Here is a 24,852-nt window from a genome sequence, read left to right as displayed (position 1 = left end):
AGACCTGTGCTGTCCACGTGGCAGCCACCAGGCACACAGGGCTGTGTGGACTCGAATCCACTAAAATTAAGTAAATAAAAACTCAGGTCCCCAGCAGGGCAGCTCCTGGTAGACAGGGGGTGGTGGGGGGCTTCCATCATGCCCAGGTTTTCACGGCAGTGCTGGTCAGGAGGGTCTGGGAAAGGCTGGACGTGGGCAACACCTACCCACTGAGGGGCCTGTCCTCCTGCTGAAGAGCCTTTGCTGGCCTGTCGTCGTCTCACGGATGCAGGAAATCTGTTCACAGGCAAGGGCAGCGCTGTGGCTGTAGACACTCTGTTCTGTGGGTGGGAAGGAAGACCGTCTGGGAGTGCTTCTCCGCAGGTCGTGTTAGCGGATCCTAGCTCGGTGCCTGAGCACCAGTGGGGAAGGAAACACTGACGATTGTTCCAAATGTCCATCAGAAACACAACGTGGAGGGAGGTGTGGGGCCTGGGGACACGGTTCCTAATTCCAGTCGCAGGGGACTAGGCCAGCGGAGCTTGGGGTCTCCAGACGAGATGCACATGGCCAGACCCTAATTCTGCCCACTGTGGGCCCCAGGCCCACATACACCAGCACCCCATGCCCTGAGCATCCAAAATGGACAGTCTGTCTGCCGCTCAGGGCACGTTCCCATGCTGGTTTCCTTTCTGCCAGGTGAACCGTCTGGGCGTCCAACTGGGGGACTTCCTGCAGGGCCCTCGGTCTCCATTCCTGCCTGCAGCCCCCCGTCTCACCGAGCCCTTCAAGACGGAGAGCAAGAAAGGGGATGACGCAGAGGCTTCGCTGTCTTCGGAGGAGGAGCGTGCGGGCGTGGAGAACGTGCGGAGCCAGACCTACTCCAAGGAGCTGCTGCAGAGGCCACTGCAGGAGAGGCCCGGGCTGGGGACGGCCCCCCAGGAGGACCTGCACCTCGGGGCTGGCGCACAGGAACCCCCCGGCCCAGACCTGCGGCTGCAAGTCCAGGCCCCCGAGGAGGAGTATGGCTACATCGTGATGGAAAATGAGTGAGTGGGCGGTTCCATCTCTTGTGGGCACGATCTGGCGCTGCAGGCCAGGGACATGCCCTCGCTTTTCCATGCTCACCTGGAGGCGGCCCTGCTCCTGCAGTGCAGGAGAACGGTCGGCAGTCAGCCCGTACCCCGGACCCGTGTTCTGGGCGGGGACCCCGAGCTTGAGGTCAGTCCTCCACTAACCAGCCCGGACAAAGCCCTGCGGCTCCCTGGCCTTGTCCCCACGCCCCGCTGTAGCTCAGAGTGAGGGGCGCCTGCGGGGCTGGAAGCCCAGCAGGCTGGGTGGGCCTGGGGTGCCCAGGGCAGCAGGCAGGATGGGGGCTGTGCTGAATGCTGGCTCCACACCCAGGAAGTTCCAGAAGCTTTACACCGACTGCATCCCAGGGTATGTGTCGCCCTTCAGGGGAAAGACACGCCTCAGGGCACTGATGTCCTGTCCTCACCTTAGTTCTGACGGGAGCCTGACACGGGACACGGTGCAGCATTGCATGCCCGCTGAGCAGCGGGGTCGGGCCCGTCCTCAGCCCCATCACCGATGAGCCTGACATGGACGCCGTGGTTTGTAACTGTGCTTTCTTCAAGGGACGGAGGCAGTGTGTCCAAGGGGAAGCATGTCTGTCTGCGTGCACAGGCGTGTGTGTGTGCAGGTGTGTGTGCAGGTGTGTGTTGAGGGGTGTGCAGGTGCGTGTCCATGTGCTGGTGTGTGCTGGTGTGTGCAGGTGTGTGCAGGTGCGTGTTGAGGGGTTTCCAGGTGCGTGTCCATGTGCTGGTGTGTGCAGGTGTGTGCAGGTGCGTGTTGAGGCGTGTGCAGGTGTGTGTCCATGTGCTGGGGTGTGCAGGTGTGTGTCCATGTGCAGGTGTGTGCAGGTGTGTACAGGTGTGTGTTGAGGGGTGTGCAGGTGCGTGTCCATGTGCAGGTGTGTGCAGGTGTGTACAGGTGTGTGTTGAGGGGTGTGCAGGTGCGTGTCCATGTGCAGGTGTGTGCAGGTGTGTACAGGTGTGTGTTGAGGGGTGTGCAGGTGCGTGTCCATGTGCAGGTGTGTGCAGGTGTGTACAGGTGTGTGTTGAGGGGTGTGCAGGTGCGTGTCCATGTGCAGGTGTGTGCAGGTGTGTACAGGTGCGTGTTGAGGCGTGTGCAGGTGTGTGTCCATGTGCTGGGGTGTGCAGGTGCGTGTCCATGTGCAGGTGTGTGCAGGTGTGTACAGGTGTGTGTTGAGGGGTGTGCAGGTGCGTGTCCATGTGCAGGTGTGTGCAGGTGTGTACAGGTGTGTGTTGAGGCGTGTGCAGGTGTGTGTCCATGTGCTGGGGTGTGCAGGTGTGTGTCCATGTGCAGGTGTGTGCAGGTGTGTGCAGGTGCGTGTTGAGGGGTGTGCAGGTGCGTGTCCATGTGCAGGTGTGTGCAGGTGTGTACAGGTGCGTGTTGAGGCGTGTGCAGGTGTGTGTCCATGTGCTGGGGTGTGCAGGTGTGTGTCCATGTGCAGGTGTGTGCAGGTGTGTGCAGGTGCGTGTTGAGGGGTGTGCAGGTGCGTGTCCATGTGCAGGTGTGTGCAGGTGTGTGTTGAGGGGTGTGCAGGTGCGTGTCCGTGTGCTGGTGTGTGCAGGTGTGTGCAGGTGCGTGTTGAGGCGTGTGCAGGTGTGTGTCCATGTGCTGGTGTGTGCTGGTGTGTGCAGGTGTGTGCAGGTGCGTGTTGAGGCGTGTGCAGGTGTGTGTCCATGTGCTGGGGTGTGCAGGTGTGTGTGCAGGTGTGTGTGCAGGTGTGCACACGGCCCCACCTCGTCGTTGATTTTGCGCCATAGTGCACATTGGCTCAGGGGGCGAGCCTGCTTCCGTGCTGACCCCCGTGGAAGGGGCTGTGTTGGAGCTGGGACCCTCTCTCTCTCCTGACCCCGCCGTGGCCTCTGTGCTCTTGCCTCCATGCATATTTGCTCTCGCTACACTGCACGCTGCAAACCCAGCCCGCATCAGAGCCAAACGGAGCAGAAGGTGCCGGTCTTATCTGTGTTGGGCTGGCATCTCTCAGGCCTTTTCTGAAGACCCGCCTGCCCGTTCTGGCCTCGTCACCTCCAGACGGAGACCGCGCTCTTTCTGCCTCCACTTTCTTTGCTCAGAACTGTTAGCTCCCGCCGCGTGTGTCAGAATCCCGTGTGACACAGACGCACGGGGCCTGGACAGTGGTCCTACCGAGGGCACAGCTCCAGCTGTCGAGTCAGACCCTTCCTGCTGCCCAGGGGGACCTGTGCTGGGGGATTCCCATTTCATGGCAAGCACTGCTGCCGCGCGTGTGTGTGCGCTCTGTGTGTGTCCCTGTGTCTGCATGTTGTGTGCATGTTTCCATGTCTGTATTTCGTATGTGTTTCTGTGTGTATGTGGAAGCATGTGTGTGTGTGTCCCTGTGTGTGTGTCCCTGTGCTTGTGTGTCGTGTGCATGTTTCCGTGTCTGTGTGTGTGTGTGAGTACATGTGTGTGTGCATGGGTACGCGTGTGTGTCCCTGTGTGTGTGTGTCGTGTGCATGTTTCCGTGTCTGTGTTTGTGTATGTGTGTGAGTACATGTGTGTGTGCATGGGCACACGTGTGTGTCCCTGTGTGTGTGTGTGTCGTGTGCATGTTTCTGTGTCTATATCTGTGTGTGTGTGTACATGTGTCTGTGTATGTGTCTGTGTATGTGTGTGAGTACATGTGTGTGTACGTGGGTGTGTGTGTGTGTGTCCCTGTGTGTGTGTGTCGTGTGCATGTTTCTGTGTCTATATCTGTGTGTGTGTGTGTGTACATGTGTCTGTGTGCGTGGGCACATGCATGTGTGTGTACTTGGGTGCGTGTGTGTAGTGTGTGTCCCTGTGTGTCCGTGTGCCGTGTGTGTGCGCGGCCGCTGGTGGGACCACCGCTCTGCGGCTCTGAGTGCTTTTCCTCCCGCCAGCGTGTCCTGATGCTGGAGGACTGGTCCCAGCACGGGTGTGGGGTTGCTCCTGTCTGGGGCACGAGTGTGAGTCGGGAAAGTGCTGGAGAGGATTCTGACCTCGGGAGGACTCTGAGTCTGTGTGAGCCATGGAGGACAGAGGACGGTGGCTTCAGGGGGGGACCTTCCAGGCTGAGCATCCTCTGCATCACAGGACATCCAGCGCGAGTGGCCGGCACCTGGATGCAGGGAGACCCTCGCGTCGGGCTCGCCGGTTGCTCTTGCTGACTTTCGTGTAAGAGGGGGCCGCTGTCAGAGGGTCTCTTCTCTGCATCCCAAGTCCGTCCCCTCGGCCGCACCTCTGGGCCTGAGCACTGACCTGCTCTGAGCGCTGGCAAAGTAAAAGACCACTGTTTTATCTTGGCTTCTTCTGCCAAGTGGAAGGTCTGTGGTGCAGACAAGAGCTGTGTCCGTAACTCAGTCTGCCCCAAGTGGGATGCTCACAGACACACAGAGTCTCCCCTCTGTTTTCAGATTAGTGGGGATTTGAGGTTCTCTGGGGCGGGATTTCACCAGGTCTCAGCTTAAGCCTTAATGGATCAGCTATTAACTGACAAGAATCCAACACCATTCTATTTTTTTTTTTAATAGAAAAGGACTTTGTATGTTTGGTTTTTCACAAAAGGAGAAGGAGCGTGGTGGGCAGCTTGGCATTCTCTCTGAGGTTCACGGGGACCACGCAGCTGACCTCACTGCCTGCCTTGCCCTCACTCGTACATTTCCTGGTGGGCGGGCAGGAGTCTGATCCTCCCTGTTTGCATTTTCACACTTGTCACAAACTGGGTGGATTCAAGGTGTGTGAGGGGCAAGGTAGCCATCCCTGGTCCTCCCAGGGTGATTTGAGAGTTATTTCAAGTCAGGCTGACTGCAGAAGGCCACGGTGGACAGTGTGTGGTAAGACAGAGAAGAGCCCGCAGTCACAGTGGTGACGCAAGCGCTGAGGCCCCCGATCCTGGACGGCAGCGATGCAGGTGCTGGGGCACCGGCCAGCGAGTCCCGCGGGGCCCCCAGTCCTGCACAGGGGCCACCCCAGCTGTGGAGCTTGAGTTCGGGGAAGTGAACCCGCAGCTGGAAGCCTGTGCAGAGGTGCTGCCCACCTCGAGTGGCTTGTGGACGAGGAAACCGAGGCTGGACCCTGTGAGCCCAGCAGCCCTCCTGTGGCTGCAGTATGGGGGCCTGGGAGGCGTCCCCACAGCCTGGGCTCAAGGACTCGGGAGCCCCGGGAACAGGACGGAGCCACGAGTCCCTGTCCGACAGGCTGGATGGGGGAGCAGGTTTGTGTTCCTCTTCTTCGCGCAGAGTTGAAGTGCACACAAGCAGGATGCTGACCCAGGCCCAGAGGCCTGGCCAGTCACCCCACCCAGTTCCCGCTCTCCTGCTGCTCTGGCACAAATCCCAGCGACGGTGTCTTAGAGGCGTGCCGTGAAGTGTCTCTAAAATAGCAGGATTCTTTCTTTCCAGCACACGTGATGCCACACCACACCTGGGAAGGAGCCCAGATCCCTTACCATCATCACGCACGTAGCCAGTTCCCATGTCTGTGTCCAGAACCTGTGTGTCTGCTGGGTGGCCTGGGAGGCAGAGGAGGTGGCCCCTGGTCGGTGGCTCTTTGCTCTGCAGTGGCCAGGAGCCGCGGGCTCATGTTTGGAGGGCTCCAGAGCTGGGCTGGGCCTTGCAGGCTGCTGTCGGCTGGAATTCTAGGCAGAACTGGAGGGTATTTCACGTTGCCTGGGCTCTAACCATGGCAGGCCGGAAAGTGAGAGAACGCCTTCAAAGTGCAGCCACGCCAGTGTCCCTTGGGCCCCAACCTTCCAGGTCAGCGTGGCTGCATCTGGCTGCCAGCAGGTGCCAGGAGGAATGGTGGTATTAGGGGCTCTTGTGGTCTCTGACCGTGAGCCCCCTGCCCCCACTGGATCCTTCTGCTGCAGCAAAGGTCTGTCATTGGGGTGGGTGGGCAGGGGAAGGAAGCCTGGCCCGGCCCGCCAGCTGGGCCTGAGCCTGGCCTCACCCTCTCTCTGTGCGTGGTCCCCAGGCTGACTCCTGCTGGCGACGCTGCAGCTCAGCCTGGAAGCGTGAGGCGAAGCAGGCTCCTAGAAGGTTCTGGTGAAGTGGAAACCCTGTTCTCTTCTCGCTGAGCTGACATGGTGGCAGAAAGGAGGCCGCAGCAGACATGTGCACCTGAATCTGTGTGTCTCCAGCGCGCCTGCGCTGACGCCTGTGTCTGCTCACCCACATCTGTGTCGGCCGCTTAGTCTGTATCGCCTGAACCTGTGTATCTACAGCACTGACCTGTCTGTGCCGACACGCTGCGTCTACACCCCACCTGTATGTCTGCATGCACACCTGCTTGTGCACACACGTATGTTCACACGCACACCTGTATGTCCACACACATCTCTGTATGTTCTGCACGCACGTCTGTATGTCTACACACACACCTGTATGTCTACACACACACCTGTATGTCTGCACACACACCTATATGTTTGTACACACCTGTATGTTCTGCACGCACACCTGTATGTCTACACACACACCTGTATGTTCTGCACGCACACCTGTATGTCTACACACACACCTGTATGTCTGCACGCACGTCTGTATGTCTGCACACACACCTGTATGTTTGTACACACCTGTATGTTCTGCACGCACACCTGTATGTCTACACACACACCTGTATGTCTACACACACACCTGTATGTCCACACACACGTCTGTATGTTTGTACACACCTGTATGTCTGCACACACACCTGTATGTCTGCACACACGTCTGTATGTTCTGCACGCACACCTGTATGTCTGCACACACGTCTGCATCATCTCTATCTGCACCCACACTTGCGTGTACACACGCCTACCTCTGTGTCACCTACATCCATATCCACATCTGTATCTACCCAGCCATCGGCTTTGCTGTTGGATTTCCATAATCATCGGGGAAGTTTAGCTTTTCATCTTCAGTGGTGCCCTGAGAGTCCACGGTAATCTCCACGGGCCCTCACGCCCTCACCCCTGCAATGGATTTTTTGCGAAGTGTCATCTGTGTTATAAACGGGCTGAGACTAAATCTGTCAAAGTTAAGAAGTTTAAATTCTACATACAAAGGAGTAGGAAAGAGAGAAAACATGAAAAGATGAGATTTTCTTTGTTGTCAAAATAGTAGTAAGTCTGCAAATGAATAATGAAGCCAGAGGGAAAAGGAAAAAGCTGTGTCCTGAGATGGCAAGTGTTCCACTGGAAATGCTGGCCCATGATCACATCAGGGTCGGTTTCAAGCTTCCGATGCTGGACGGGCCCTTGGGGTCGGGAGGCCCAGGTGGGTGCGGAAGTGTACAAAGGCCCCATGTGACCCTTTCTAGCCAGGAGAAGGCTGGGGAGGGGCAGTGTTCCCCCCCACACGCTCCACAGTCTGGGACACACGGTGTGTCTTGATCGCACTGTGTCGTGGAAGCAGGTGAGTGACCCTCTCAAGAAGAAAAAGTTCAATTTCCGTTAGTGGTACAAACTCCTAACAAAGCAGGCGTAGAGGGAGCATCCTCAACACAGCAAGGGCTGCATACCACAAACCCACAGGTAGCACCACACTCAGTGGGGAAAGGCTGAAAGCTTTCTAAGACTGCGCTACTGTTGACTTCGTCGGCTCTGTGGTTACCATGAGGCTTACGTAAAGCATCTTATAGTTACAGGTCTGTTTAGGTTGATAGCAACTTAACTCTGAATGCATACAAAAGCTTTACATTTTTACATTACTCCCTTTTATGTCTTTAATTTCCATGCACTTTTTATAAAGGTGACTCTGAGACATTTTGTGCTTAGACTTGTATTAAGCATTTGGCAGATTTCTTTCCCCTGGAGAGTACAGTTGTTATGGAGACTATATTTGTGGAAAATATGTTTATTCAAATGTCCTATGGAGAACATATTTACTAAAATTTTGAATATATTTATGTTGAGAAGCACAGTCTCATCTTGGTGTTAAAAAATGATGTTGGAAAACAGCAGTTTTTTTCTTCCTTTTTTTTTTTAACCTCTGAAGAGTTGATGGTTGTTGGAGAAGGCAACGGCTGGGGTCTTTGTTAGACTTCTTCAGGAAAGGAAGGTGGTGCACCCTGGAGCTGGAATTCTGAATTATCACGGTGGCCTCCGCCGGCATCCCTGTCCTCGTCAGAAGCATCACTCGTCTGCACTAGAGAGAATTCCTGTGGCTTAACAAAAATGTTAGCTACCTTGGAAGATGATTTTAAAAGATAAACATCATAATTCTTATAGAACAATTGGTGAATCCCATGAAAGTCTCATTTTATTGACTGATTTCAAGTATCATCTCAGCAAAAACCTTGGTATCGAGGTCGACTCGTTTCCGTTTTTTGTGATCCATCACTCAGTTAGTTCCCGACCTTTGGACAGTTTTTTAATAAACCGTGACATGCTCACAGTTGGGAAGTGAAGCAGCCGAAGCCCCGCCCGCTCTGGGACGAAGCACCCCCGAGGTGGACGTCTGTGGGCGGGAGTGGCAGCCGGTTTGGAGGTGGATCTCCTCTGTCTCAGAAGAGGCAGTGACGCTAGGAAAAGCAGGCCTGAGGGACTGCGGGAGCAGAAGCCTTTTCTCCGCTTGGGGTGCAGCGGTCTGGGTGCGGGAGCCTTGGGGTGGGGGCGTGGTCAGGGTGAGGGCGTGGTCGAGTGAGACGTGGTCAGGGTGAGGGCGCGGTCGGGTGAGGGCGCGGTCACGGCGAGGCTTGGTCGGCTAAGGGTGTGGTTGGGTGAGGTGTGCGGTCAGGGTGCGCGCTTGCCCCACAGTCGCGAAGCTGCCACCCCAGGTTGCACTTCACCTTTTCAGTTTGTGTCTTTCTTTGAGGATTTACTCGTAGTGTGATCTTCGGCACTGAATTTTAATTTCTGGAGTCAGTTTCCGCCTCTTTCAAGGGAGGTTAGTACAGGCTCTTCCTTCCAGGTTTCTTGTGAGCAATGAATGAGATAATTTCCATAGAATCTCTTGTGGTTGAGGGCGGAGAGTTGCCTTTAAGTTCTGCCTGGTCTTAATGTTTCTGAAAAGACTCTGATGCTGGGAAAGACTGAAGGCAGGAGGAGAAGGGGACGGCAGAGGATAAGATGGTTGGGTGGCATCACCGACTCCATGGGCATGAGTTTGAGTAAACTCTGGGAGTTGGTGATGGACAGGGAGGCCTGGCGTGCTGCAGTCCATGGGGTCGCAGAGTCGGACACTACCGAGCGACTGAACTGAATGTTTCTGACCCTCAGGTCATGGTCCCTAGTTTTTGTTTGGAGAATGGCCTCAATGCTCCCGGGACAGACTTGGATTTTCTCATTTTGACCCAGTGGTGACCTAGGCTGTGCAGGGGTGGGGCGGCTGCCATGAGAATGGGGTGTGGCAGCCTCTTGGCATGCTTCCTGTCCGGGATTACGGGGCCCTTTCCCCGTTTTGCTGATTTAAAGGCTCCCCAGCACACGCCTCGCTTAAAGAGCAGGCTGTCTCAGGAAGGAAGTGCCTTAGAGGGGAGGCCCCTCCAGCTCTTGACGGTGACCCTTCCTGCCCTGATGGCGGCGAGGCAGGCGGAGCACCCGCCGCCACTCCCGCTCAGACCTCTGACCGCCAACCTCTGGCTGCTAGAAGGGTGCCGTCTCTCTTCCAGGCGGCAGGCATCCAGGAGACCTGGAGCCAGGTGTCACAGTCGGGCCCAGGAAATTACAAGTGTCCATCCAGTGATTTTTGAGATTAACTACAACTGCTTTCTAAGGAAGTTCAGACCATGAAGTGACAGCTGATGGCCACGTAGTTTAAAAACAAAAGAGAAATAATTGCGTGCTGGGTTTAAGTACAGTCGACAGCCTCTCATCTGTCTGACTTGAACAAGAATGGAGCCGCTGTTGTCACGAGCCGTTTGCCCTGCCTGCCCTGATAGCGCAGCAGGAAGGGCTGAGGTGTCCCCTGCAGCTCCTGGGGAGTGTCTGTGTCCACAGGCGTGTGTGTGCACACCTGGGGAGTGGCCATGTCCTCAGGGGTATGTGTGCACACCTTGGGAGTGTCTGCAGGGTCGTGTCTGTTTTTGCATACGTGGGGAGTGTCCTTGTCTACAGGGGTGTGTGTGTTCGCACCTTGGGAGTGTCTTTCTGCAAGGGTGTGTGTGCACACCTGGGGAGTGTCTGTGTCCACAGGGGTGTGTCTGTGTCTGCAGGGGTGTGTGGCACACCCAGGGAGTGTCTGTGTCCTCAGAGGTGTGTGTGCACACCCGGGGAGTGTCTGTGTCTGCAGGGGTGTGTGCACACCCGGGGGTGTCTGTGTCTGCAGGGGTGTCTGTGTCCGCAGGGGTGTGTGTGTGTGCACACCCGGGGGTGTCTGTGTCTGCAGGGGTGTGTGTGCACACCGGGGATATCTGTGTCTGCAGGGGTGTGTGTGTACACCTGGTGTGTCTGTGGCTCTCCTCAGTTGCCGCCTTCTGGGCTCAGCCCCACCACAGGGCCTGGATGCAGCTGTGGTTCTGCCCCCAGGCCAGCGGGTGGGAGGACTGCAGGGTGGCCGCACATGCAGAGGCACCGCTTTTAAAACTCTGATTTTAAGACCTGGGGACATAAAAGCCTGTGGAGAGTGTGTCTGCCTGGTTTGGGGTCTCATCCATCCTTGATGCATGGGTTCCCAGCTCTGAGGGCTACTCACTGTCTCAGGAAGCAGGATGGCGGGGGTGGGGGGAAGCCCCCATCGCAGAGGGACCAACCTAATGCTCCCTGGGCCCATCTCGCTCCCCAACACCCCCATTCGCACCCTGTCGCTCCTCTCACTGGTTTAAAGTGCGGTGATTCATCCCGGCTGGGGAGATACGTGCTCCCAGCTGCCCTCTGCCCGACCCCAGGCCGAATAATGGAAATACATGCAGGACAGCTCTTGGATCAGCGCGGGGTGGGGGTGCGGAGTCCCAGGGGGCGGGGCCCCGTTCCTCCAGTGGGGGGTGGGGTCCGGGATCCCCATTCCTCACAGTGGGAGGTGGGGTCCAGGGGCCCCGTTCCTTGCAGTGAGGGGGCAGGGGGGTTGTGGGGCCCTGTTCCTCTCAGTGAGAACCCTGCCCGGTAACCCTGCCGTCTCCCCACAGCTCCCTGAGCCTGGACGAGGGCACGCAGGCGCTGGAGGGCGTGGCGCGGCTCCTGGAGGTGCCGGCGGGTGTCTTCACGGACGTTGAGTGAGTGCGGGTGGGGCTCGGGCGGCTCCTCCTTCTGAGCATCCCTCCAGCAGTTCCCCGTGGGGAGCGTTCACTGTGTCACAGAGGCTGGTGCTGGAGGAACAGGGGGGGGGCATCCAGGGGGTCCGGTTAGCTCTGTAAGCGCAGCTGAAACCCGAGTGTCAGCAGGACAGCGATCCCGAGAGGGCCCCGCTGACCTGGAACCCCTGCGGGCTCTGGACTGCGGGGCGGGTCCACCGCAGGTGTGCCAGGGCCTGGGGAGCCACTCGGGCCCTGGAAGGTGGGGGCGGCCCCATGGCGGGTGAGCCAGGGCCTGGGGCTGGCACCTGCGGTGTGCACACCCAAAGAGTGGGCCCTGAAGTCCCCAGGTGCCCCAGCCCATCTCGCCCTCAGTGGGCTGGGTTTTAGAAAGAGCTGGTGGCATGGAGTCCAGGGCTGGCACGTGACAGGTGTGTGGGTCTGGGGCCCACCCCTGTTTTCTGATGGAACCCTGAGGCTGGGAGCGTGAGGGGCTGTCGGAAATGCACTGGGGCCCAGGGCTTCTGGTGGGAGGGGCGGGGCCCGGGGGCTCCGGTGGGAGGGGCGCGGCGGGCCTGGGACTTAAGGAGACATGTTTTGACCTGGTGCCTCCTCTCCGGCCCCTCACCTCGCTCTGCTCCTCACTCCTTGGCTCAGCCCTTCCTAGACTACCACCTCCAAGTCTGGGGGTACTGGGGGCTTTCCCGCCCCCATGGTTATCAGCTCAGCTCTTTCGTAAGTATCACTTGCTGGGGTCTCTTTCTTGCTCGGTGAACGCGGGCCTCCGGCAGCCCCTGGGGGCCACAACGACGCCACCGCCCTCTTTCAGCCTCTGTCAGTCTTGGCCACAGCTCCTGTGACCGAGTCCTACCCCGAGGCCTCGCCCTGCCCTGGAGCCCCGAGGCAGCCCGCACGTCTGTGCCTCGGGAGCCCGGGTCCTGCCCAGTTGATGTGGGGCCGGCACCTCTGGGTCTTTAATGCTGCACGTGTGTGGGGTGTGTGTGGCATCCCAAGGAGTCCTGTATGTCGCCCCCAGGACACAGCACGTGCGGGTCCACAGCACCTGCAGGGGTGACCCGGGCGGGGGCCTGGAGGGGACGACTGCACGGCCGCAGGGGGTCTCTGCGTCGCGTCACTGGCACGGCAGATCGTGGCTCCTGGAGAGGCGCGGAGGGCGCCGCTCGGAGCGCTCTTCCAGGGCTGTGTCTGTTTCTGTGGAAGGACTAGTTATGCTTAATATGTTTTGTTAATGGCTCTGTAGCTGTCAAGTAAATTCCATTATATCTTACTACATCATTAGAGGCCATTAAGACGGCATCGGCATGCCGCTGTAATTACGCCGGCAGATGCCCGGCCACCGAGCTTATGGTTTTATAATCGAGTCCCGGCTGTTGGTGGTGCCGATGGATGCGCTGCTCTAGGCTCTCGCCGGGCAGGCGGATTGGAGGCCGTCTGCACGCGCTGGATCCCCAGCCCGGGGCCTTCAGCTGAGCCCAAGGCCAGCCCAGGCGGCCGGCGCTGTCTCAGCCTGACCGTTCCCCGAGTCTGCAGCAGGCCAGCAGCGTGTGGTCTGCCGTCCGCATGGTGTCCTGCGTGGCGGGAGGGCCGTTCCTGAAGACAGAGTGGGAATTCAGCACCGGACAGGCCCGAGGCTCCCTCCTGCAGGGGTCCCACCTCCCACCCCGCACCCCGCCCCTCCCTCCCCGTGAGGACCCCTGGGGGAGGGAGGGTCCTCGAAGTCTTGCTTCAGTTTCCTGCTGCGGGGTCTGTGCTTATTTGCCCCCATATTGTCTCCCTGGCGACTTGAACCTGGCTCCCGTTTTACACCTGAGCCGCAGAAGGCCTCGGAGCCTAAAAGGCTCAGCGGGGTGACAGGTGGTGACCTGGGACATGGACATGCAGAGATCTCTGTGCAAAGACTCCACGTGCCGAAAGAGCAGGTGCTGGGGAGAGAGCCCTGAACTCAGGCCGAGGCCAGCCGGGAGGTCGGATCTGCCTGGCACGGCCGGGGATCTTTCCTTCACTGGCACCAGGGCAGAGCTTGGCCACGTGGGGCTGGGCGGTCAGCGAAGCGGAACCTCCCTTCACAGCGTGCTGGGCTTTCCGCTGGGCGGTCCCAGGGTCACTGTGTGTGTGTGTCCTAAGGTCACGTGTGCAGCATCCCAGGACCACGTGTGTGCACGTGGTACCCTGGAAGGAAGGAAGGAAGGAGGGCGGGCCATGGTGCTGCAGGTGGGAACAGGTGAATGAACGGCATGCTCTGTCTTTTGGGAACTAGGAGCATCCACTAGATCTTCGGAGAACACTCTCAGCACCCAAGGGAAGGGTAGGTTTGGGGGTCCCTACTTACCCGGGACTCTCCAGATGTAGGTTAGAGTAGAAATGTCACCTCACTGGTCACCAGGAAGAGCAGCTGTCCTGTGGGCCCTCCTGGTGGGAAGGGCCGCCGGCTCGGCTCCCGCTCCTGGGACATGAGCCCCTGGGGGGTGTCCAGGGGGTGACGGGCCAGGAGATGCGGGGCTTGGGGCGTCCTGATGGAAACAGCCTCCTGCCCACCTCAGACGGATCAGTTGTTTAAAAACGGAGGCACTTTTCAAAGTCATGTTCAACAAAGTATCTAAAATGCTTTGAACAGTTTTGATAACTCCTGGCCAGCAGTCCCCTGCCAGTTATTTTTATACTGAGTAGTTCTTAAAGATTTCAATAAGTTTTCAAGAGAATTTTAAAAATGCTTATCTTTCCCATCTGTTCTTGGCTCCTGTGGCTCCCTGGGGAACTGACTATTAAAACCTGTTTCCATAACAATTTTCTCTTTCCATGCAGGAGTGTCCGCTGGTTGCTGTTGGTTTACTGGGGTTGATTTGAATTTTTCTGTAAGAGCCCTGCCACATGTATTTTTAGAGTAGCAGAGCCTGTGGGAAGAGCCCCTGGGACCCACAGTGGCCCTGGGGTGTGTGGGGTGTGCCAAGCAGTCCTGACACCTCCTAAACGGTCTCTTCCAGGGTCGAGGGGCCAGCGGTGACCTTCAGGGTGCGCGCCAACGCCCAGAACGTGACCGCGGCGGCCGCGGCGAAGGCGGCAGGTAAGGCTGTTTCTGCACGCGCTGCGCTGGGCACAGGATGCCCGGATGTAGCACAGGGTGACTGTTTCAGCCAGCCTTCACTGGTCCTGTACATCGCTAAGCATATAAATTCCTTTAATGGGGTCGACGCTTCCTCCCAGGGTGCAGTGCAGTGCGTGTCCTGGGTGACTGAGAGAGTTCCTGGCAGTTGAGGTCATGTTGCGTCTGTTAACTTAAAGTTTCTCTATCCACTGACAGTAAACAGGCATAAAAATATGCGCCTTTAGTGGAACAAACCCTGGGTCGCCTTGATCCCGGTTGCTGTTGGCTTTTCCTTGCAGTGGATCTTGGTGCCCTTAGTAACGCTTATTTGTTCACAGTACTGATTTGGGGGCCTCCAGTTGGCGTCGGTGGCGCACATCCCACCAGCCAATGCAAGAGACATGAGACGTGGGTTCGCTCCCTGGGTTAGGGTGCTCCTTGGAGGAGGACATGGCAGCCCACTCCAGTATTTTTGCCTGGAGAAGCCCATGGACAGAGGAGCCTGGCAGGCTACAGCCCACGGGGTTACAGAGAGTCGGACAAGACTGAAGCAACTTAGCACGATGATTCTGGGGACAAGAGCTGTCTGTTAAAGAAGAATTCCTCGCACAGTCGTATCAGTCCCCGTAAATCTGACAGGTCTGCCTGTGGAGACTGAGCCTGCTCCCATTCCGCTGTGGGGGTGGAGCTCAGGTGGGGGGGACCGGCCCACCGGGCAGTCTCCCCGGCCGGCAGAGCACCCGAGCGGGCCCCGGCAGCGGGCAGCAGACTCCAGTCTGAGGTCTCTGCACCCGAGCGGCCACGGGCCCCCTCGCTGCGTGGACTGGCTTCATGCCCCTCCTTCCTCAGTCCAAGAGGTTACGGAATATGCTTAAGACCAAAACAGGCATCAGTGTTTTACCGAGATATGCACTAATTGTTCCATGAGTGGCAATTCATCCCAGTACTGGGAAATAATACTTTCAGGGGTGGATTTGTTGGAACTCAAGAACAATATGAATGGAATGGAATGAAATGAAGTCTCTTTTTAGACTCGAGGCCGTGCACTTGTGACAGTGGCCTGTCACTATTTTGCTGCTCTCTCGGGGAGTGAGGTTGGCTGCTTGAAACCTGGCATCTTGGTTTTTGTCTCATGTGTCCCTGTCATGCATGGAGAGGGAAGGGCACTTGCGGCTTGAGTGTCAAGTCACAGCCTCTAAACTCAGATTTCTATGTTACTCCAGCGTGCCCGTGAGCCAGCGTGGGTGGGGAACCAGGGTGTGGGGAGAGGCTGGCATAGCTTCAGGGTGTCCACGCCGAGGATGCTGAGCCCCGTTGTCTCTGAGGGCCCAGGCGTTTCCAGGAGATGCCTTCAGTCGAGGCCAGCACCCCCACCCCCCGCTTAGGGGTCGTTGGTCGGTACCAGTGTGGTTCAGCCGCGCCAGGCTCTGTGCGGGCCGGGGCATGCTGAGGTTTGACCGAACAGAGACTCGGCCCTGGTGAAGGTGCAGCCCTGTGGGGGAGGCGAGGAGGGGGTAATGTTGCGCATAAAGCCACGTGGTGTGGCTGGTGACGCGACGTGCGCTGTGTGTGATCGGCGAGGTATCAGGTATGCCAGGGAGCCTCACACGTAACGTCACGTAACATAGCAACACTGTTCCGTGACTGCAGTGTTGCCTGAAGTGCTGTATACCACGTGGAAGGTGCGGCGTGGGGCGTGGCATGGGGCGTGGCCGGGACGGGGCAGGGCGTGGCGGGGCGGGGCGCGGGGCGGGGCGGGTGTGGCCGGGGCGGGGCGGGGCGGGGCGCGGGGTGTGGCGCGGTGAGTGGCAGCTGCTCTAGTGAAGCGCAGTTCCCTGCACTGTCGTGCGGCGCTCATCGCGTCATGTCAGGAAGTGGAGGGGTTTCTGTAAAGAAACCAGGCCGCAGTGGGACCAGAACAGATGCCGGCCAGTGGAGGCCAGGGCTGCCAGGCGCCGGGGTCTGCGGCTGCGCTGCTCAGGAGGCGGCGGGGAGGCCGGTCGGGCGGGCCGGGGACTCGCCGTGCTGGGCTTGGGGCTCCGGGGACGAGCGGCCGGGCATCTGCATGGGGGCCAGGCCTGGCCTGGGAGCCAGCGGCGTGGCGCCCAGCCCATCCTGGAGTCATCTGTGGCGTCCAGGTAGGTTTTGTAGTTTCTCCTTTATCGGCCCCTCCCCTTCCTTCTCTTTCCCGCTCTGTGCAGAGTGCCATGGGCCACAGAGAACCAGGGAGAACTGCCCTCGTCTTCACTGGGCCTGGAAAGAGACGTTTGGGCCCAGACATCCTGAAGAGGCAGGGAGGGCTTTCTGGAGGGGGCAGCCTGAGGAGAGAGCCCTGGGGCTTCACGGGCGACGGTGGGATGGGACCTGCAGCGTCAACTTCGGACAGTTCCCGGCTTCCACGTGAGGGACGTCCAGTGGGTGGGGTGGCCCGGCGGGGAGTCGGGAAACACTCTCGAGGCATTTGGGTGACGGGGCCTTGCGTCACGGATGGGACACGGTGGCATCGTGGATGAGCTCGGTGCTGAGGAGCTGGCTGTGGGCCCTGGAGACGCGGCTGGCATGTGCTGACGTGTGGGAAGTGCGCAGGCCAAGGCCCCTGCTCCGGCTGGGCCCAGCGGCGGGGAGCTTGTCGGGGAGGCAGGAGGTGCTCTGCAGACAGGCCCATGCACACTGGCCGTGTTCTCTGGGGCCTCGGGTCTCTGAGAGGAGACGTGCCTGTGTGGCTGGAGAGAGGCGGCTGCTGTGGGCAAGCCGGCGCCCAGCGGGGTCTGCGTTGAGGCTCGCAGCCCGCCCCTGCAGGGCCCCGGCGGCGCTGGGCAGGGTAGCCTGGGCCCACGTGGGAGCGGGGCTTCCTTCCTGATGCGAGGTGACGCTCAGGTCTCTGATTCTCAAATTGTTCCAATGCAGTAACTTCAGAAGCCCTGTGATGCCCAGCTCATAACATCTAACGGAGTCTTCCCACGGGCCTGTCGGCATCAGCAGTCCACCCCCTGCCTCCTGGCCTTACCCGCAGCCCTCTGCCCGCCTGGTCATCTGGCTGGCCTGGGGCAGGGCCTGTGGATGTTGGGACAAGGGGCAGGAGAAGCACCGCTTGCTGAAGGCCTGCTGGGAGGGGGCCGGACCCCGGCCTTGGGGGCCAGCCTGAGTCCGTGGCACTCGGCAGGAGGCCCTGAGGAGCTGGCGGGGACGGTGGACACAGGTGGGTCTCACTGTCAGGCTGCTGCAGCCAAGGCTGCCTCCTGGGGCTGGCTCCCACCACTCACTCGTTTCCTCCTGCACAGCAGCCCTGAGGCTCTGACAGCTGTTACTGAGAGTGAACTTCTAATTCACAAGGCATGCCGTACCCCAAGTTCACAGGACATGCTGTGAACATAGTCATACAGTTCACAGGGCACACTGCACCCCAAGTCCATGTAGTTCACAGGGCATTCTGGTGCCCCAGTCCATCTAACTCACAGTGGACATTGACACCCCCAAATCCGTCTAACTCACATGGGCCGTTGGGACCCCAGTCCACCTGGCCCTGAGACACAACTCTGTGATAACTCAGCGTGTGCCTCACGGCATGGAGGAGACACCGTGGGTGGCCGTGTTATGGGACCACACTCTCGGGGTGACGATGGATGTGTGAGACGTAGATCAGTCAGCAAACAAGTCACCCATGGTCTGCAGGGTGCGGCCGGCCGCCCATGGAAGAGCCAGGAAGCAGGCCCGCGGGGTCGGAGCCCTGGGGCTGATCCAGGTGCTTGTACAGCTACTCCTTTCTTCTCTAAAGATGGTTTGCTCTCGGTCAACACCTCATATTATTACAATTGCACAGTCAGAAAAAGCCAATTCAAAATGAAGTCTTCAGCGAAAGCAGCGATAGGGCTTCCTCCCACGGGATGAAGCAGTATAGGTAGTCTCGTGGCGTCGCAAGCAGCCCCACATCCTCGGGGAGGCAGCTCAAGCCGCCCCTTGCCGGGGGAGACCTGGTGGTGGTGAGCCCACACAGCCGCAGCCATCCCCGCCCGGGACGGCAGCCTCATCCTGCAGGGCTCGCCAGGCGTGGTGACCCCCGGACCTGTGCCTGGGCGTGGGCAGCAGCGCCGTCTGTGAGCCTTCCCGCAGGGCGCCGGCTCCTTCTCCCGGCTGCAGAGCCTGGAGCAGGGCATGGCTGTGTGCCCTCCGTGACACGCACAGCCAGCGTTCCTCGGCCTCCTTGTTTCCTTCCCCTGAACATCCTGGGGTGAAAGGGAGGGTCGGGCGGGGCCCAGCGCCCCTGCCGGGGTGGGGGGGCGCCTGCTCATGGGCTCTGCCCAGCCAGGCGCCCACTGTCCTGCCCACCGTCCACTGGGATGCCGCCAGCCCTCCCCGCCCCTGCCAGCTCTTCCCCCCAGCACCCCCCTCCGAAGCCACTCGACCATGTCTGTGGCCCATCCTCCCCAGGGCGGCCAGACAGAGGGTGGGCACTGTGGAGTGGGCCCGTGCAGAGAGGTGGCCCCGGCTGCAGGGGCCCGTGGAGGTGGGTGACTGAAATGAGGCTGCCGGGGAGGCAGAGCTGGAAGGGGCTGCCCTCCTTGGGTCGGCTACTAGCATCCCCTTGACCGCCGGCCACTGTGAGGCCACTGAGCAGACACAGGTGTGGGCCTCAGGCCTCTGCCTGGACCAGCACCCAGGACTCGGAGCTCAGACGCGGGCCGCTGGTGAGCCCGCGGGGCTGCCAGGCTGGACGGAGGGGCGGAAATGCCAGGGCGAATGGCCTGCAGGCTCCCAGCTTTGTCAGCGGGTACATCCGGGGGGGGTGTCAGGCCAGGGTGCCGCCCGCCGTGGGGCCCCCATGGTCTCTGGCTGCTGGAGAGCTGGGCTGCCCAAGAGGCCTCTCCCACCAGCCACGGGAGGTGTTCAGAAACGTCAGTCAGCTCAAGACTGCATCTCAGAGTGATTCCACGTCTGTAAGACTAGATGCAGGGGGCGGAGCGGACGTGAGCCCTGCACAGCCCCATGGAAGGTCCACTCCCCCGAGCTGCCCTGGAGCGGGGAACCCACCCCCGTCATCCCTTCTTGGGTGGCGGGTTCCCTCCTGGTTCTCAGGGTGCAGACTGGCTGCAGCGGCCCCGAGTGGAGCAGGTGGCACCGTGGGGCAGGGGGGCCCTGTGGGGCATACAGGCCATGTGGGGCATGGGGCTGTGTGGGGCCCCGTGGGGTGGGGGTCCCGTGGGGCGGGGGTCCCGTGGGGCGGGGGTCCCGTGGGGCGGGGGTCCCGTGGGGCGGTGGGCTGTGTGGGGGTCCCGTGGGGCGGGGGCCCCGGGGGCGGCAGCTCCTCCCCAGCTCCTCCCCAGGTGCTCCCCACCCAAGGACCCCCATCCGAGCCCCCTCCCAGCCGACACCGTCCCCACAAGGCCACAGGCTGGTGCTGGGGGTCCCTCAGATCCTCCGCTGGGCTCACACACCCTTTACGTGCAGAAAAGCTTGCTTACGGCAGCCTCCAGAGCGCGCCTCTGTTCTGCATGAATGTTTTTATTTGACCACATTAAACGGGTTTAGCCCCTTTGGTGGCAGTTTAGTTGCTAAGTTGTGTTCAACTCTTGAAATCCCGTGGACTGTAGTCCGCAGGCTCCTCTGTCCATGGGATTCTCCTAGCAAGGATCCTGGAGTGCGTTGCCATTTCCTCAGCCAGGGACTCTTCCCAACCCAGGGATGAGGCCCAGGTCCCCTGCACTGTGGGCGGGCTCTTTCCGCTGAGCCCCTGGGAGGCCCTGTTCCAGTCTGTGACGCAGCTCGCGGGGCAGCATGTCTGCACTGGGGCGCGGGGCTCCTTGCCCTCTGGGAAGCCCACTTGGGCAGAAGATGCGTCCTTCTCTCTCCCCTTCGAATGCTCTCTTCTCTGTCCCACTCGCCATCGAACCTCCCCCAGAGCCTCCCAGCATCACAGGCCCCCTGCTGCCCCCTCCCCTGTGGGGACCCTCAGAGCTGCTGCAGTGCTGGCCCTGAGCCCTGAGCCCACAGACACTGCTCTGTCAGGCCCTGAGTGGGTAGGAACAGGGCAGGATAAATAGCCCCCCACAACATCTGTCCCCCTCTGGGAACAGCCGGGACCCTGGACCTAGAGGGAGGACTGGGCCACTGGCCGGCCCTGCCCCTGCAGCAGGTCCCCAACAGAGATCGGAGCCCCCGGGGGTGAAGACACCCACTCCCAGGTGGGCAGGACCAGCTCTCCCCCAGGTCTGGTGATGAAGGAATGGCCGAACCATTTCATCAGTGTAAGAATCTCCCCCACATCACTCACACATCCCTTGGTCACTGATTCTGGAGGAATCTAGTGAGGGCTGTCTGCTCTTCCTTAACTTTCAAAGCCCAGTCTCCAGACTCCGTTTTGCTCCCTTCTGAAGAGAAAGTCAGAAAGCAGAGGACACGCGGCTACGGAGTCAGAGGTCCCTTATGTGAGAAGACGCTGCCTGTGCTAAGCGCTGGCACCCGCTCAGCAAGGAAGCCTGCTCCCCAGCGGCACGCCCCAGTTCCTGCCGCTGTCTGCAAGAACGTCCCGCCTCTGAACCAGCCCCTCGACTTCTCTGCCCGGGACTCTCTGATCAGAGGTCGAGCGTCCACCCTCGATGGGCCCGTCCAAGGCGGCAGCTGCTGATGCAGGTGGGGACCCTCCTGCCAGAGACAGAGAGAGGCTTGCGCGTGTCTTCACGCCTTCCCTTTGCACGAGCGATGCCCACTCCGGGCCCTTGCTCCCTCACGCCAGGCACTCAAGGCAGAAGCAAACTTCAGCCTTTGTGTTTGGAGCCGGCTGTGCCCTGGGGCTGTTTAGGGAGGCCTGGAAGCCGTGTCCAGGTTCAGTGTGAGTTCTGACATGTAAATTCACACGAGGCATATTTAATCAGTCACAGCGCTATGCTAATTGGATTCATCTGTGGACTGAATGAGACGCACATTTGAAGAAAGATGAAGGGAGCGCATCACCAGCTGAGACACTTTGTAACCAGTGCTGTGCGTCATCAAAGTGCGAGAAGGCCAAGGCGCCAGGCACGTGTGGGGCCTCCGCCGCCCATTCAGGTCTGTGTCCTGCCTCACGAAGGGGCTGACGCTGTCCACGGTGCTGAGTTTAGGAGCCCTGGGGCGCCTGACACCCCGGGGACCCAGGAGTCCACGATGGAGTGTGTGTGTGAGCACAGCCTGAGACACTGTGCAGAGCATGGGTGTGAGCGTGCAAACCCAAGTGCAGGCATGTGCAAGTGTGCAAGCACCAGTGTGCAGGCCTGCAGAAGTGGAGAGGAGGCGGTGTGCCTACCTGTCCCAGTGTCTCCCTGGCTCAGATGGGGCTCCCACCCTCCACACATGTAGTGTGTTCAAAGGGGCCTGGGGTCCCCCTCGGGGAGCTGCACAGGGGCTGCCTGCATCCAGCTCGGGGGGATCAGTGACCACCCTTGCCCCTCCCAGCACGCCCTCCTGTGCCACCGTGGGCACCCTGCTCACCATCACGTCTGCCTCATGTCCTTTCGCACAGGCAGAGGGAGGCTGGAGCTCTCAGGCGTGAGAGCCCCTGGGCCCGGGGGCCCTGCAGGGGCAGTGTCTCCGGGTCCCACCCTCCCGTCCTCACCAGCCCCCCGCAGTTGAGGGCTTCCCGCGCTGTCCGCTGCAGCAGTGTGCAGGGCGAAACTTACCCCGCGAAGCCATGGTGCACAGGGAGGGCCAGTGTGGCCGGATGGAGCTGGGTTGGCAGGACCTCTGCCGTGTTGAGTGTCTTTTTGCAGGAACAGGGGTGTGTGAGTGATGAGTAGGCTTTCCCTTTCTGGTGGGCAGGGACTCACCAAACAGACTCACCCAGCCAGGAGCAGGCAGGCAGGGCGGTGGGGGGTCAGGGTGGGCGGGGGTTCCGGCCATTCCCCACTGAGGATGCCTCTGAACCCTGTGGAGGAAGGAGCCCAGCCTGGCTGCAGAGACCAGGAGGGTGTGCGGGGGTGGGGGGTGGGGCGGGAAGCAGGAGGCCAGGACGCAGGTACATGGCCTGTGGGCGGTACGAACGCCTGGGGAGAAGGCCTCAGGGCTGGTTCACCGTCCCCAGAGGACCGGAGTGGGCGGCTCTGGGCCCGCGGGGTGAGTCATGCAAGCGGGTCAGGGTTGCTGCGCGATTCCTTTCTCTGCTTGAGCGAGAGGGCACGTGTCGGCATGGTGCCCCGGGTGGTGACCGTGGGGTGTGGAGCAGGGCTCCGCTACGTGACTTGTGGTTTTACTTCCATTCGAAGAGGACAGAAGTAGAAGCGAGGTTGCTGCAGAACACGCGTGATTTGTGAAAACCTGCGTTCTGGGTGGGCCTGCTCTTCAGAATTGTTCTGTGCGGTTTTCACCATGGCTCTTCTCGGGCCATTTAAGCCGTGGTTTGCGTGGCCAGTCTTCCCAAGGACGCGCTTGTTCCAGGTCTGGGCACCTGCTGGGGCGTTCGCAGGGGGTCCGTGTCCTCGGTGCGCTAACTCCTGGGCCCTGGAGGTGGCTGAGCACCAAGAGTCTGCCCGGAAGCGAGGAGCCGCCGGGCTGTGCGGGGAAGCCTGAGCCCAGGCGCTCAGGGCTCAGCCACAGGTTGAGTACCAGGCCTGCTGGTGCAGCCATTTGAGGGTCTCCGTGAGCAGGCGCAGAGATGAGGCAGCGTCCGCCGGGGAGGCCGACGGCCCCGGGACCCGAGACAGTGGCCGGGAGGCGGCGGGGGCAGCTGGCTGAGAGCGAGGAAGTGGGCAGGCGGCACCAGTCCAGGGAGCGGCCGGGCCCCTGGTGGGCCGGCAGGACGTTGGGGCCCTGGGCCGCTGGAAAGAGGGCACCTGCTCTGCCTGCTTCACCCACCCCGACCCCCAGCGCAGCCTCCTTTGTTCCCTGTGGCTCAGGGGTGTCTAGGTGGCCGGCGTCCTGCGGAGTCCCGCCGTCCGTAGCTCCGCCCCTCGCCCCGGCTCCCCTTCCGGCTCTGCCTCCACCCCCCGGGCCCTCCCTGTGCTGGGCGCCGGCTGGCGGGAGGCTCCAGCTCCTTCCCTGGGGCTGCGGCGATGTGTCTGGTCATCGCCTGCGTCCCTGGCCCTCCTCCCAGACGGAAGACCTCCTGGGAGGGAAGGAAGCTGCCTGTCTGCCGCCGTCCACCGAGCAGGTTCTGGGGTGCGTGGCTCCCAGGGGTCCTCCTGATACCCCACAGAGAGCTTGGTGCGCTCGCTGTGCGTGGAGCGGGCGCAGAGCCCTTGTTCCGTGTTGGTCAGCTATGTGTCTGGGGTCCTACCCCGGCCGGGGGCCCCCGCCCTCCCTGGCCTGACTGTAGGCGGGTCGCCCGCCCCTCTGCTGACCCAGGAGGGTTGAGGTTAAGGTAGAACCGCACCTCCCTGGGTGGAGACCGTCTTCTCCCATGCCCGGGGAGGGCAGGATACAGCGGTGGGGGGCGAGGGGTCCTCGCAGGAAAGCCCGCCCCCGTCCCGCAGGCGCAGGGGCCCCCATCCCGCAGGCGCAGGGGCCCGTCCCGCAGGCGCTGCCCGCTCCCCGCCTCGTCCAAGTGCACAGTGCCGCAGGCTTGGTGTCGTCACCACGGGGACAGTGTGGGGAGTGCGCCTCCTGGGAAAGTTCCAGGTGGACTCAGTGACCGGAAGGGCGGAGCCCGGGGAGAGGCAGCGTCAGGACCATGGGGTTAGGTTTTGCCCGGGTCTGGGCTTACCTGGCTGTGTCAGCATGGCCAACTAGTTGTGCAGTGATTAAGAGCCGCTCGCCCCACGGGTCCCTCCAGCCCCAAAAGACAGAACCGGAGGCGTCTGCTAGGCAACCTCTGGAACCCCTTCCGACGGGACGCGGGGACGGGAGGCGGCTCGCGTCCCAGGCGTGTCCGGCTGCTCTCGCCTCCCTGGCTGCCCGCGTGCCTCAGGCCTCTCTCTCTCTCTCTTTCTTGCGAGTGTCCGCACGGCTGACCCGGGCCGGCCCCACCGGCAATTCTGGGTGCCTCCCGGGTGCCTCCCCAGCATTTGTCTGTGTGCCACGGTCTTTACTGCTGGAAGGTGGAAAAGTGGAAATCCGAAGAATGCAAACATCTTTCCAGTTTTCTTTTTTAAAAATAAAAGCAATTATTTCTGCAGCCACTTGGAGCCGCCTGACGCGGACGCTGGCTCAGCTTCCCTTGTTCTCCGTGTCTTCGCCACAAATAGACGCTGGTGCTGCAGTCCAGGCTTCTGAAAAGCCTCAGCTCTTGCGAGGCAGGTCCACACGCCGAGCTGTGCGTTCGGGTGGTTTCAGCATGAGCCTCTGGTGGAAGCTGGGGTCGGTGCTCGGGTGTGGGCCCAGCACAGGGCATTCGACAGGAGGCCCCTTTGGTTCTGAAAGTGGGAGGTGTGCTTGGAAGTCGCCCCACAGGGCTTATCTGTGGGAAGGCTCATTCCCCCACTGAGAGGGAAGGGCAGCCCCGGTCACCTCCTCAGGGCTTCCTCTACTTAAGCCGAACGTCTGGAGGTTGTGTGCAGCACAGGACACCTTCCTGGGCATCCAACACCCCACCTCCAGCGCCCAGGCCAGCCCCCTTGTGGTCGTCTGGGTTGGGGTGAGGATTA

General features: G+C 60.5%; 1 protein-coding gene across 3 annotated transcripts in view; it reads left to right on the top strand.

The window, feature by feature from the left end:
* Positions 1-24,852, top strand: part of PTPRN2 (protein tyrosine phosphatase receptor type N2) — a 618,076-nt gene that overhangs the window by 236,369 nt on the left and 356,855 nt on the right. For all 3 annotated transcript variants that reach the window (XM_042249105.1, XM_042249106.1, XM_027968410.2), the window contains exons 9-11: positions 679-1,028; positions 11,098-11,184; positions 14,205-14,284. In XM_042249105.1, the coding sequence (XP_042105039.1) occupies positions 679-1,028; positions 11,098-11,184; positions 14,205-14,284 (517 nt within the window). The remainder of the gene's footprint in view (positions 1-678; positions 1,029-11,097; positions 11,185-14,204; positions 14,285-24,852) is intronic.

Source organism: Ovis aries, chromosome 4 (genome assembly GCF_016772045.2).
Source record: "Ovis aries strain OAR_USU_Benz2616 breed Rambouillet chromosome 4, ARS-UI_Ramb_v3.0, whole genome shotgun sequence".
In the NCBI taxonomy this organism is placed as follows: domain Eukaryota; kingdom Metazoa; phylum Chordata; class Mammalia; order Artiodactyla; family Bovidae; genus Ovis; species Ovis aries.
Note: the sequence above shows the minus strand (reverse complement) of the source record. Positions and strands in the feature narration are given on the sequence as shown.